The 13,888-nt window shown below is 38.5% G+C and overlaps 1 protein-coding gene across 1 annotated transcript; it reads left to right on the top strand.

The window, feature by feature from the left end:
• Nucleotides 1–1,259: 1,259 nt before the first annotated feature.
• On the top strand, nucleotides 1,260–13,613 carry slc12a10.3 (solute carrier family 12 member 10, tandem duplicate 3; the record flags this gene model as incomplete). Its single annotated transcript, XM_079426690.1, has 26 exons — nucleotides 1,260–1,502; nucleotides 1,625–1,714; nucleotides 2,258–2,333; nucleotides 2,494–2,589; nucleotides 2,698–2,837; nucleotides 3,053–3,163; nucleotides 3,262–3,373; nucleotides 4,130–4,260; nucleotides 4,354–4,438; nucleotides 4,758–4,915; nucleotides 5,140–5,247; nucleotides 5,329–5,452; nucleotides 5,528–5,629; nucleotides 5,705–5,860; nucleotides 5,960–6,059; nucleotides 6,132–6,243; nucleotides 6,364–6,498; nucleotides 6,589–6,695; nucleotides 6,785–6,871; nucleotides 6,968–7,047; nucleotides 7,282–7,380; nucleotides 7,469–7,580; nucleotides 7,665–7,751; nucleotides 7,843–7,975; nucleotides 9,909–9,976; nucleotides 13,475–13,613. 26 exons carry the CDS (start codon nucleotides 1,260–1,262, stop codon nucleotides 13,611–13,613), a joined length of 2,991 nt encoding a protein of 996 aa, XP_079282816.1.
• Between the last annotated feature and the right edge of the window lie 275 nt (nucleotides 13,614–13,888).

Below are 13,888 nucleotides of genomic sequence, written 5' to 3' on the forward strand. Positions count from 1 at the left end.
GTGATATTTACATGGAGTCATGTGATGTTATGACACAGAGTTAGAGTTTAGGAGCCTGATGGCCTGGGGGAAGAAGCTCCTCCTAAGTCTCTCAGTTTTTGCCATCAGGCTACGGAAGCGCTTACCAGATGGAAGCAAAGTGAATAGATGGTTACCAGGGTGATTTGAGTCCTTGAAGATTTTAACAGCTCTATTTTTGCAGCGTTTGAAGTAGATGTCCTGCAGAGAGGGGAGAGCAGACCCTGAGATGCGCTCAGCTAAGCGCACAACTCAATCAGTTCATTAGAGTGTTTTGTATATGCCTAATGTAAACTACAAATTATTTATTAAAACATACTGTAACAAACCATTGTTTTGGCCAACATTAAATGAATGCATAAGATTTACAACATAATACACGTTTGACAACATGCTCCAATTCATGAACAAAGCTCTTGTCCTGAGAATATACTTCCAGCCTGGTCTTAATGTACTGTATTTAATGAAAATGTGTTCAGAGGCTTCCAAAGCCTTAGAGTTTCCTGTTTCTCAGATCTGAGAAAAACACTACAGTAATTTCATGTCTCCTCTTTTAGAAGAGATCTCAACAATGTGTCAGAGATCTCAATATGAACCTGAACATTTCTCATCAAATGGTTAATTTTATGACACGTTGGTTTCCAGTCCTATCTAACCACTATGTGATCATGCAAAACACTCAGTAAACTCAGTGTCTGTCAGCACATCAGCATGATCTGTAATCACTTCATTTATGTTGGTGACTTTGGGAGAAGAAGATCTGATCTTCAGATGTCCAAACTTTAGTGTTTTTTGTTTGTGTTGTGTTGTTTTTTCTTTCTTGTAATATTGACTAGTTTTATATTAATCGAGGCTTTTTTTCTACATGACTGAGCAAGAGTTTTGATCTTGGCAGACCATTCTCTGTTTGATAGATCTATGTGAAACCACTTTGTTGATATTTCCAAACATGATTTCAAAGATACCATGAGTACACAATACAAACAGCCGCCAGTCATGGTTCTGCAACAATGTCTATGTGTGTATAATAATGTATTTGTGGGTGGGTGGATGTGAGTATACACAGTTAAGGTATAAAAGAAAATGCAACACACTTCCTGACAGCAGAGGAAGGTCTGTTCATGTCCACTTGGCTTGCTGGAACAAACTGTGATTTCTGATCTGAGGGACCGTTTAGATCTGCTGAAGAATTAAAGCAAGAGGGGACGAAATACACAGGCAAAAGTCTCACTGAATCCAGCATGGCCAGATGTATTGCTCGTATCAGAAACGTAATCTCGGGACTACGACATTCGGAGAGCAACATCCCGCCTCAAGGCATTAGCGTGAACATGGGAGAGGTTGATTATGGAATGGAGGACAAGAGAAAAATGTCATTCTACAATCCGCTCGACCCCGTGCCAAAATATGAATTTTATGCCAAAGACACATGGTCAGGACGTATAAAAAGCACCAGACCGTCACTGGATATTCTGCGCAAACCAGTAAGTAAAGCTCCATAAGTGGACATTTGAATATAAAAACATGTCTAATTATATAAGTATAATTGAATATTGTACACAACACTTGATTTTGATGTTGATTCTCTGGATGTTGCTGTCAACAGCCGGACCCTGATGATCTTCCTCCACCACCAGAGGAAGATGGACGGCCCAAAGTCAAGCTCGTTCGCTTTGGATGGGTTCTGGGAGTCCTGGTGAGAAAGGAGTAGTTATAAACACGACGTCTTTCATCTTAAGTTGTTTATGCTAGATGTTTATTAATGAGCTAATGCATAATTTTAGATTTTTGTCCTCAGAAAAAGACCCAATGTGTCTCCTCTAGGGTTTTAGATATGCACCGTGGTCCACATTCAATTTTATAGCACTAAACTCTGACTGGATGTGGCTGGACTTCAGCTCCCATTTTCCCCATAGTCATTTTCATAGGTTTATGAAAACAATAGGATTAATAAAATATTATGAATTGTTGAAGATTTGAATGCATAAATAACAAACAGTATATAGCAAAAAAATCAAAATTAATGTAAAATGAAGTAAAGCAAGACAATTTCTAATGTGAGCACTTTACAGGTCAGTGAAACCAGATTTTTAATTTTTTTATCAAGTAATGCTCTTATAAATATTATTATTTGGTGTTATGTGATTTACTTAAGAACACTTCACAATAAAAATGTACATGATGTATGCCATTGATTGGATTCTTTAATCAAAGTGCTAGTTTTGTGTTTTAATTTCAGATTCGCTGTATGTTGAACATCTGGGGAGTCATTATGTACCTGCGGCTGCCATGGATCACGTCTCAAGCCGGAATCAGTGAGTCAGTCCCCTATCTGCTTTCAGTTCATATCCTAAATTCAGTTAAAGTCACTCAAATGCCTTTTAAGCAGTCAAATTTGTGATCTTTAGGCCATATCTACAGACATTTAATATTTGTACCACAGGAATTCCTCAAATTCTGCCTTTTTGCTTGCAGTCCTGACCTACGTCATTATCTTCATGTCTGTCACCATCACAACAATTACAGCAACCTCAGTGTCTGCAATCTCCACCAATGGAAAGGTCTTCTCGGGTGAGTGAAATTATTTGTTCACCACAAGAAGAAATGTTTGATTAAAACAAATGTAGTGTGGTGTATTTTTGAAGAAGAAGTGATAACAATAAGTGGTCTTTCCTCCAGGTGGCACATACTTCATGATCTCTCGGAGTCTGGGTCCGGAGCTCGGAGCTCCCATCGGTTTGCTCTTTGCCTTCGCCAACGCTCTCGCCTGTTCACTCAATACAGTGGGGTTCGCCGAGACCGTCAGAGATGTTCTCAAAGTGAGACACACTCACAAATAAAAATATGGGAATTTCAGAGAGCTGCTTGAAAGAAAAAGCAGCAACAATTTGATTCCATACATGCACTTTCAATATTTTATTCAACAACTTGATGACCTTTTATGAAGAAAAACTAGTCTTTTGGTGCTATTTCTGTGTCTTCTAGAAAGCACAGGTGTTACTATTTCACTCGGGATCGTTTTATCTCTTCTCAGGACAATAGCGCTCAGATGGTGGACGATGTCAATGATGTGAGGATCATAGGGACGATTACTGTCATCCTCCTCCTCTGCATCACCTTCGCTGGCATGGCTTGGGAGGCGAAGGTGAGTTCCTCTACTCCTGTTTCTGCACATTTCCCATTATACTGCTTCTTTTGGCAGCATAACTGACAAGGTACTTCTTGGTTTTCTCTCCACCACAGGCTCAGATCCTGTTCTTCATTGCACTCTTGCTCTCCTTAATTAATTATTTTGTGGGGACATTCATTCCCCCCAACATAGAGAAGCAGGCTTTGGGGGTTTTTGGCTACCGTGGTGAGTACACAAGATCCTGATCTAATGCAGCATTCGAGCGCATCCAGGAATCTCCTGTTTATAAATTATGAAGTTGATATTTTTGCCCTGCTACAACAAAACACATTCAATTAAAGACCAGTTCAACCATAAGAAACAAATCATACTTTGATGAAACATAATAATGTCAAAATCATAATAAAATTGAATTCACAACATAGTATTAATTATGAAATAAAATTATATATTAGTATGTTGTGATTTAGACATTTTTTCATAATTATTAATTATTATATTTTTTCATAATTTAGACATAATTTATCTCATAATTATAACTTCTTGTCTCATAAACGACTGTCATAATTTAGACTTTTTTTTAAAGCTCCAACTATGACTTAGTATGTGAATTTCTTATTTATCTCCTAATTGTCACTTTATGCCATAGTTTTGCCTAATTGTGACTTCTTATCTCATAATTTACTTAACATGTCATTTTTTTTCTAACAATTATCTCATAACTTTTACCTTTTTATCTCTTAGTATGTCATAATTTTGACATTTTATCCCATAATTATGACTTGTGATGGCGGTCCACCAGCCTCAACCAGAGACTGGGATAATCATATTTGCCGGCTCTTCTTTTAAAAGCAAAGATGGCATGGATTATCCCAAATTTATGGACTCTGTTATTGTAAATATCTGAGCATACTGCAGAAGGTTCACAGTCAGAACATTTGCTGAAGGAACAGTAAAACCTAACCATTTTTTTCTCCGCAGCTGAGATTTTCATGGAGAATCTGCTGCCTTCCTTCCGGGGCAACGATGGATCGTTCTTCAGGATGTTTTCCATCTTCTTCCCGTCTGCCACAGGAATTCTGTCCGGTGTCAACATCTGTGGAGATCTCAAGGTAATCTTGCTAATCGTGCTTATTGTTTTGGTGCCAAAGTTAATGAGCCTTTAAAACACTAGAGAAATGACATAAATGTCCTTATTATTCCAGGATCCATCGGGTGGTATTCCTAAAGGGACCCTGCTGGCCATATTTTGGACCACCTTGAGCTATTTATTGATCTCAGTCACAGTTGGTGAGATTAGACATAAGTGGTCGACTGACACAAATTGTTTGATGTTTATGTTGATATTAGAGGGTGAATTATATATATATATTTTTTTTTAAGTAAATAATATGAGCTGCAATTGCATGTTTTTTTGTAACATGATATTTACTAAATTAGAAATAAGTTGAATTAATCGTAATGAAAAAATGCCTATGACCAAAATATGCATACATCTACTACTATTAAAAATATTTCTCGTCCTTTCATTTATTAAGCTCTTGTGAAATGAAATGTGCATCTGACTGATGAGCTGCTCACTAAAGCACGTCCTTCTATTTCCCCTCAGCTGCAAGTGTTGTAAGAGATGCATCTGGCAGTCTAAATGATAGTTTAGCGCTTAATTCCTCTATCCACTGCACCGGCCTGGGCTGTAAACTTGGCTGGAATTTTGACCAGTGTGAACAGAACCGCACATGTAGCTTTGGACTGGCAAACCATTTCCAGGTGATTGCATTTTTCACACAGGTGAACTCTTGACTGCTGAAAATTAGATTTTCATGCATTATATGGGAATCAAACACATGACCTTGGCATTAGCGGTGTGCTTTACTAAACTAATACTTAAAACTACTGAAATATGGCTCAGAATTATATATTTTAACATTTGAAATGTACTATTATTTGTCTTTTTGGCGATGGATGAAATATATTATGGCTATTTTCTCCAGATTCTTGCCACAGTTTCAGGATCTGGCCATTTGATCACCATCGGGATCTTCGCCGCCACCTTGTCGTCAGCACTGGGTTTCTTGGTGTCCGCTCCCAAAATTTTCCAGGTATAAAGTGTGTCTGTTTTGATAATAATGCTTATTATTCAACATGAAGTTGATTGTAACGTTACTTGTTTTTTTTCACAGTGTTTGTGTAAGGATAACATCTACCCCTACATCGGCTTCTTTGGGAAAGGTTACGGGGAAAACAACGAGCCTCTACGAGGCTATGTGCTCATGTTCATCATCGCTTTGGCTTTCATCCTCATCGGTGAGTCCTGGATCTCCTCCAGATCAGTTCTCTCTGTGAATGCTTTAACGTTTGGTGTCATGTTCATGTTTTCAGGTGACCTGAACACAATCGCTCCTCTGATCTCCAACTTCTTCCTCTGCTCTTACGGCCTCATCAACTTCAGCTGCTTCCATGCATCAGTCACCAAATCACCTGGTGAGAACCTCATCATTATCATCGTAATTCAGCCCATTATCTGTGTCTGATAATCATGTTTATCATCTCTTGCAGGTTGGCGGCCGCAGTATCGTTACTTCAGTCCATGGACGTCTCTGTTTGCTGCGTTCTTGTCTTTCATCCTCATGTTTTTGTTCACGTGGTGGGCCGCTCTTATCACTTTTGCTATCGTTCTCTGTCTCTTAGGCTATGTCTCCTATAAAAAACCATGTGAGTAAATGATGCAGATTATGACCATTAAAAAAAATAATAATAATTAGCATGATATGTGAACACATTGACTGCTGTCTTGTCTGATCGTGTGTCCAGATGTGAACTGGGGCACGTCTTATCAGGCGGGTTTCTACAACATGGCTTTGTCCTTCTCGATGTCTCTGAATGGTGTGGAAGACCACGTAAAAAACTACAGGTAAAGATTATTAGCAAACTGACAGCTTTGAATCGTAATCCACCAGCCGCTCACGTATAAACGCTCTCTTAGGCCTCAGTGTCTCGTTCTGACCGGCCCTCCAAACGTTCGTCCCGCTCTGGTGGACTTTGTGGGGACTTTCACCAAAAACATCAGTCTGATGATCTGTGGGAACATTATCATGGTACGAGACATTTGTCTTATTCAGATAAACCGGCAATTTAATGCTTCCTTGCTAAATAAAATAATTTATATATTTCAAAAACTGATGTGAAGGCAGTGTTTTGTTCTCATGTGCTTCCAGGAGGATGAGAAGTCCAGTTTCCCGCAGCACAGCACTGATATGCTGGTGGACTGGCTGAATCAGAGGAAAGTTCGTTCTTTCTACACGTCCTTCGCCGCTGACAGTCTGAAAGAGGGCGCACATAACCTCATGCAGGTACGACTGTCGCTAGCTTCAGGACTGTTTCTTCTCCTAGTCCTGTTCTTCACACAAAGTCTTTGCTCTTCTCGTCAATCATCTTTCTAGGCATCAGGTCTCGGTAAACTGAGGCCAAACACTCTGGTTTTGGGCTACAAGACGAACTGGCAGGAATGTAAACCGGAGAGCTTACAGGACTACGTCGACACCATCAGGTGAGCTGCTGCTTTTGTTCATAAACATCAGTGAATTATTTGCACTCTTTTCTTCATATTTTGATTTTATTGAATGTTTTTTCACTCAGCAACGCATTCGACTCCAGCTACGGTGTCGCGGTTCTGAGAATGATGGACGGATTGGACGTAATGGATGATTTGCAAAGTGCAGGTGTGTGTTTTATACAGTATGATGACCTGAAAATGGGTCACCACAGCAGTTTGAGTCGTAAAATCAACTCCGATATGGGTTTGTTTTTGCCTGAAGGCAGATCATCTGCAGTTGACAATCTAGCATTCGACGCAGATGAAGTCCCGCAGTGTGAGAAGGACGAGACCGACCAGAATTCAGGTGACACATTTTCTGTGCTTATAAATGTAATTTGACAAACACTAAGAACATCATCATAAAATAATAGAAAATCAAATAATAAAGATTATAATCAACCCTTGAAGTCCTGATGTTATCACTCAGTCAGCCAATCAGAACGCTTCTATTATAATAACAAAGCTGTGTAGTTTCAATTGAGCTTCATTTGATGTGACCGTTGACCAAATAAACCTCCTTTTTTGACTCTCCATCCAGATATTTCTGACGATGGCTCGAATGAGCTGGTCAGATCGGTGTTTCAGACGAAACAGGGCAGGAAGAGCATTGACATCTACTGGATATCTGATGACGGAGGTGAAACGTGGCTGTCTACTTAAAATTAGTTTGGAAAATAATTTCCATATTTGTTTTCTCACTGTGAAACTCCATTGCTCTCTTTCAGGTCTGACTCTTTTAGTGCCGTATTTGTTGACCAGAAGAAACCGCTGGAAAAAGAGCAAGCTCAGAGTATTTATCTTAGGAGGCCGAGAAACCATGGAGGAAGACCGTAAAGAGTGAGTTGATCATCATTTTTGTAACTACATGTCTAGTTTTGAAGTGCAGAAACGGCGGTTCTTCAAACCTGTTCATCTTTGCAGTATGAAGATGCTGTTGAAGAGATTCCGGCTGGAGATCGAGGACATTGTCGTGATTACAGACGTGGATAAACCTCCTCTAGCTAAAAAGTGAGAAACGTGCAAACGTTCTCATAAATACACATATTTGAAAATGCATCTTCTATAGATCTTGTGGTTTACTTCCTCTCTGTTCCTGTAGTTTGCAGCGGTACGAGAAATCCATCGCCCCCTTCAGGCTGAGTGAGGAACAGGCCGGAGGAGATGTACAGGAGCTCAAGAGACTGAGTCCATGGAAAGTGTCCAACAAAGACCTGGAGGCCATTAAACCAAAGGTGTGTGTGTATTTGGTGGTGTGTGGGGATTTGAATGCAAGTAAAACGTCTCAGTGTTAAAGCAATAATACATTATAGCCTCCTGAGACCCGAGAAAAAAAAAAAGGTAAAATGTAGTAATTGTTTCATGTCATTAAATTGTTTTTGAAATTGAAAAATAAAAATTTTGAAAAATTATATATTTTTTAGTATGCTATGCTATGTCCTCAGTAGAGGACACCGGGATTCAATTAAAAAAATACAAATAAAAAGACATGAATGAACATGCATAAGCAAAAACTATTTAGTTTTTTTAATCACCAAAACATTTTTAGGTTTCAGGATTTTTTATACCAAGCTTTGTATAAAGATCAACCTCAACTACAGTATAGTGTTAAAGATATAACAGAATGATTTGATATACCATTTTTCTTTATGCAAAATGTGTGCAAAATTGCCATAAACGGGTTTTACCATTATATACAATGTATCTATGAACTGTATCTAATTTGCATATTAACCCATAAGAACCCGAACCAATTTCTCCTTAAAGGAAAATTATGGGGCATTTAAAACAGACCAAATGGACCACTTATAACATGTTTCTGCAGTTGTTTTTGAAATATAACCCCTCCTTGTGAAAGATCTGTAATGTTACGTTTGTTTGACGTTGGGCGTTTATGATACATTTATGCTACATTGGGCATGTGTTTCTCAATTGAAAAAAAGAAAAAGAAAAATCCTATGTATATTTACTTTTCCACAACATATATCAAATGATTACTTTTCTGGCAAGATAAAACAAAAACCTTTTTCAGAAGTAATACAGTGTTTGCATTTTATTTGCTTTGTCACAACATATTTCAAAACCACATAATTGTGACCATTACATTTTACAACAACTCTTTTTGTAACATAACGAAATTCTACCTTTTCAGGTATATGGTTTAACCAGAAATTAATTTTTATATATATATTTTTTTTTTCACAGCTTTAAAATCTGCAAACTGAATAAAAATAAATAACTACCTCACACTGAAGGTCAACATGTTAAACATGCATGTAGATTTGCTAAAATGTGATTTGAATCGAGCAGCAGAAAATATATAACACTAACATAATTGAATCAGCTAAATTAACTGTGCAGCTCATTACCATTTTTCTTAATATGTCACATCAAAATTCCACCTACTTTTATAAGTTGATCAGCCCAATGTGACATATACTGTATGTCACCACAATATCTTTGTAGCTTATTTTATATCAATTTGTTCAAGAAATGTATTAAAATCAGGTTAAGAGTAATCTAGGATATGTTATTAAACCGTTATTTTTTTTTGCATGGGTTGAAATATACCTTTAGTAACAAAAACAAGCATTTATTTATTTTTTAATTGCTGACACTGCAACATGTGCTAACCAGACAACACCATTTTGGAAATTTTGCCATATTCAGTGACGTAAGCCCTGGCTCTGTATTGGCTCTCTAGCCTGTGGAAAAGCAACCGGTTCTTAAAGCGCTCGCCAGTCGAACCAACTAAGAACCGGCAATAGCACTGGCTCTGAACTAGCACCTGGAACTGCTTTGGTGGAAAAAGGGTATCAGTTTTAGCGTCTCATTCGAAGGATGGTGCTTTTTGACAGTATAATGTCCCCTTCACTATACTGGGGCGTTAGGATCCACACAGATCACAGGGTGAGCACCCCCTGCTGGCCTCACTAACACCTCTTCCAGGAGCAACCTAGTCTTCTCAGGAAGTCTCCCATCCAGGTACTGACCAGCTCAACCCTGCTTAGCTTCAGTGGGCAACCAGTCTTGAGCTGCACTCTCAATAAAATATCATGTCCTCATATGAGGGCACAGGGTCTCAGGAGGTTGTTTCTGTGAAGCTGCATTGAAATAATGTGTAAATCAATTTGACTTGAGTATGATCATCAGTCTTTTTTTTATCAGGTGGAGAGCACAGTGAGACTAAACGAGATTATCAAGAAGAACTCAATTCACACTGCTCTGGTTGTAATGTGAGTACAGATCAGAGTTATTGCCGTTAACTAAAACCATTATATATATATATATATATATATATAAAATGGTAATATATTCGGTATATAGCTTGGTTCGGGGGTCACGGTTCGATACGATTTCAGTACAACAGGAAAAAAAAAATCTATTCTACTCAATCTATAAATTCTATTCATTTATTTTGATCAGACCTAGATGAAATTCCACCTAGATGTGAAAATACTAAATATTATTAAATTATATGTATACGTATAATCTGTAGTACATATATACATACAAGGAATAAATTCTTGAAATATATTTGATTTAGTTTACAGATAAACAAGGGAAAAAAAACAGTGTGACACGTAATGTAGCCTATATATGCTGAGTTTCAGTTCATTTTTGCGACACGCTTAATTTGTTCACAGAAAGGAAACTCAAATGGCAGAAAGCGACATCCTATTTGCTTTCTTTATTTTACAAAAGCACAATGTTTTCATTGTGAGTGTACACAAATATAAACAGACCTTTATACAGCGATGCTTTATTAATAAGACAATAAGTTTAAGTTGATTCTGCTGGTATAAGGAAACAGTTGAAGTGATCGTGCCGGAGAGAGCAAACATACACACACACACACAACATATCAGTTCCAGCATTGCTAACTTGACAGCACAGTTGGTACTTTATCAAAATAAAATACAGTGAATCAAGCATCAGCGCACCTGCCTCTGTGTCACCGTTGGAATGCGACAGAAGCCTATAATTTGCATAATAAATAATAGTTTAGCATTCAGATACGTTACATCGCAAATATGGAATAATTATGGAATATTTTTATTTGTGCCGAATGACAGAGGTAGGATACACGAATTTCATTGAGCTGAGTTTCGTCAACAGTCGAGTGCTCAAGCCTTTAAAGTCAGTGAGAGACGCGTTCAGAATCAGCACAGAGTTCACTGCCTAGTGGGCTTTGTTTTCAAGTGCGCAACTCGTGGCATTCGCTGTTCTTCTGCTGACGGCTATCAAACAGAGTTGCATTATTGCGGACGCCCCTTCTGGATTGAGGGTGAATTGCCTGTATTCGTTGTAAGGCCTCATGCACCGAACCAAGACGCCCGTACCGTGACGGTTCGATACGAATACATGTATCATTCCACCCCTAATATATATAATATATGTAGCGGTCCTTACTCGCCCCGCTAACGAGGCTAAAGGCCACGGCCACTAGCGTCAGTCGCTAGAGCGCCACTTGAGGTTGGGGATTGAGGTTTATCCTGCACAGCACTTACCCGCAGTCCTCTGCTACATACATATACATATATATACAGTGGATACGGAAAGTATTCAGACCCCCTTAAATGTTTCACTCTTTGTTATATTGCAGCCATTTGCTAAAATCATTTAAGTTCATTTTTTTTCCTCATTAATGTACACACAGCACCCCATATTGACAGAAAAACACAGAATTGTTGACATTTTTGCAGATTTATTAAAAAAGAAAAACTGAAATATCACATGGTCCTAAGTATTCAGACCCTTTGCTGTGACACTCATATATTTAACTCAGGTGCTGTCCATAAAAGTTATAAATTGATTTGCATTTTAATTAGTGAAATAAGTATTTGATCCCCTATCAATCAGTAAGATTTCTGGCTCCCAGATGTATTTTATTCAGGTAAGGAGCTGAGATTAGGAGCTCTCTCTTAAAGGGAGTAATCTCAGCTTGTTACCTGTATAAAAGACGGCTGTCCACAGAAGCAATCAATCAATCAGATTCCAAACTCTCCACCATGGCCAAGACCAAAGAGCTGTCCAAGGATGTCAGGCACAAGATTGTAGACCTACACAAGGCTGGAATGGGTTACAAGACCATCGCCAAGCAGCTTGGTGAGAAGGTGACAACTGTTGCTGTGATTATTCACAAATGGAAGAAACACAAAATAACTCTCAATCTCCCTCGGTCTGGGGCTCCATGCAAGATCTCACCTCGTGGAGTTTCAATGATCATGAGAACGGTGAGGAATCAGCCCAGAACTACACGGGAGGATCTTGAAAACAATTGGTAACACACTACACCGTGAAGGACGGTCGCGCCGCAAGGTCCCCCTGCTCAAGAAAGCACATGTCCAGGTATGCCAATGATTCAGAGGAGAACTGGGTGAAAGTGTTGTGGTCAGATGAGACCAAAATCCAGCTCTTTGGCATCAACTCAACTCACCGTGTTTGGAGGAGGGGAATGCAGCCTATGACCCCAAGAACACCATCCCCACGTCAAACATGGTGGTGGAAACATTATGCTTTGGGGGTGTTTTTCTGCTAAGGGGACAGGACCACTGCACCGCATCAAAGGGACGATGGACGGGGACATGTACCGTCAGGGCCAGGGCATTGAAGCCAACCAGGGCATTGAAAATGGGTCGTGGATGTGTATTCCAGCATGACAATGACCCAAAACACACGGCCAAGGCAACAAAGGAGTGGCTCAAGAAGAAGCACATTAAGGTCCTGGAGTGGCCTAGCCAGTCTCCAGACCTTAATCCCATAGAAAATCTGTGGAGGGAGCTGAAGGTTCGAGTTGCCAGACGTCAGCCTCGAAACCTCAATGACTTGGAGAGGATCTGCAAAGAGGAGTGGGACAAAATCCCTCCTGAGATGTGTGCAAACTTGGTGGCCAACTACAAGAAACTTCTGACCTCTGTGATTGCCAACAAGGGTTTGGCCACCAAGTACCAAGTCATGTTTTGCGAAGGGGTCAAATAATTATTTCACTCATTAAAATGCAAATCAATTTATATCTTTTTTGAAATGCGTTTTTCAGATTTTTTTTTTTTGTTATTCTGTCTCTCACTGTTCAAATAAACCTACCATTAAGTTTATAGACTGATCATTTCCTTGTCAGTGGGCCTAGATCAAATAAGTATTTCCCCCACTGTATGTATGTATATATATATATATATATATATATATATATATAGATAGATAAATAGATTTTTTAAAAAGATTAAAATTATAAAAACGTAACAAAATTACAAAAACTTAAAAAAAATATATATAAAAATAAGATCTAATTCAAAATATTAACAAAAACTGTAATGGTTTATCAATAATACTAAAAATAGAACTGAAATAAACCTATAGATAGATAAGTCGAACCATTCCAGTTGTTTTTCCTGTTCAATCAATAAGCAACTTACAAATGAGTGACAACACACGCAATTTGTCATAACTTTGCATATTTTTTAAGGAAAACCAGTTAAGGTTTCTCAACTCTTTTAATATGAGTACTTCAGTCAACAGAAAAAGCTGGACGACTGCTCGACCAACTCTAAACTAAATAAAACGGTGTGAGAAATACATTTTCTAAGAACATATCCAAGTTTTTTTGTTCACACATAAAGCACTATTTTTATTTGTCTGTATAACTGATTGTAACTGATTTCAGACATTTAAGCAAACATGTGACTGGTCGTGTGTGTTTTTAGGAATCTTGAATGTGTGTGTGTGTGTTTCAGTTCTCTTCCAGTCCCTGATATCAACTGTCCTAGTTCTCTCTATATGGCCTGGCTGGACGCGCTGAGCTACGGCGTCCACTGTCCCGTCCTGCTCATACGAGGAAACCAGGAGAATGTCATGACCTTCTACTGCCAGTAAATGTTCATCATTAAACTGATGAACTGCTGTCAGTTCCAGCGATGTAAAGATGTTATAAGTCCTGTCTGACTGAAATCAGCTGTTTAATCCTCTTTTACAATGACTGTATGACTGTGGATGCATGTTTATTTGACATGTTCTTATGTCTGTATAATCTATATTTGATTATACAGGTTAACAATTCAGTTGAAAGGATAGAATAGACAAGGGAAAGCTCTTTGTCTCTCATCTCTGGACCTTAATTTCAGGCTAGACCTTTCAATGCAATTAAAACA

The sequence above is a fragment of the Barbus barbus genome (assembly GCF_936440315.1).
Source record: "Barbus barbus genome assembly, chromosome: 1".
Classification (NCBI taxonomy): Eukaryota; Metazoa; Chordata; class Actinopteri; order Cypriniformes; family Cyprinidae; genus Barbus; species Barbus barbus.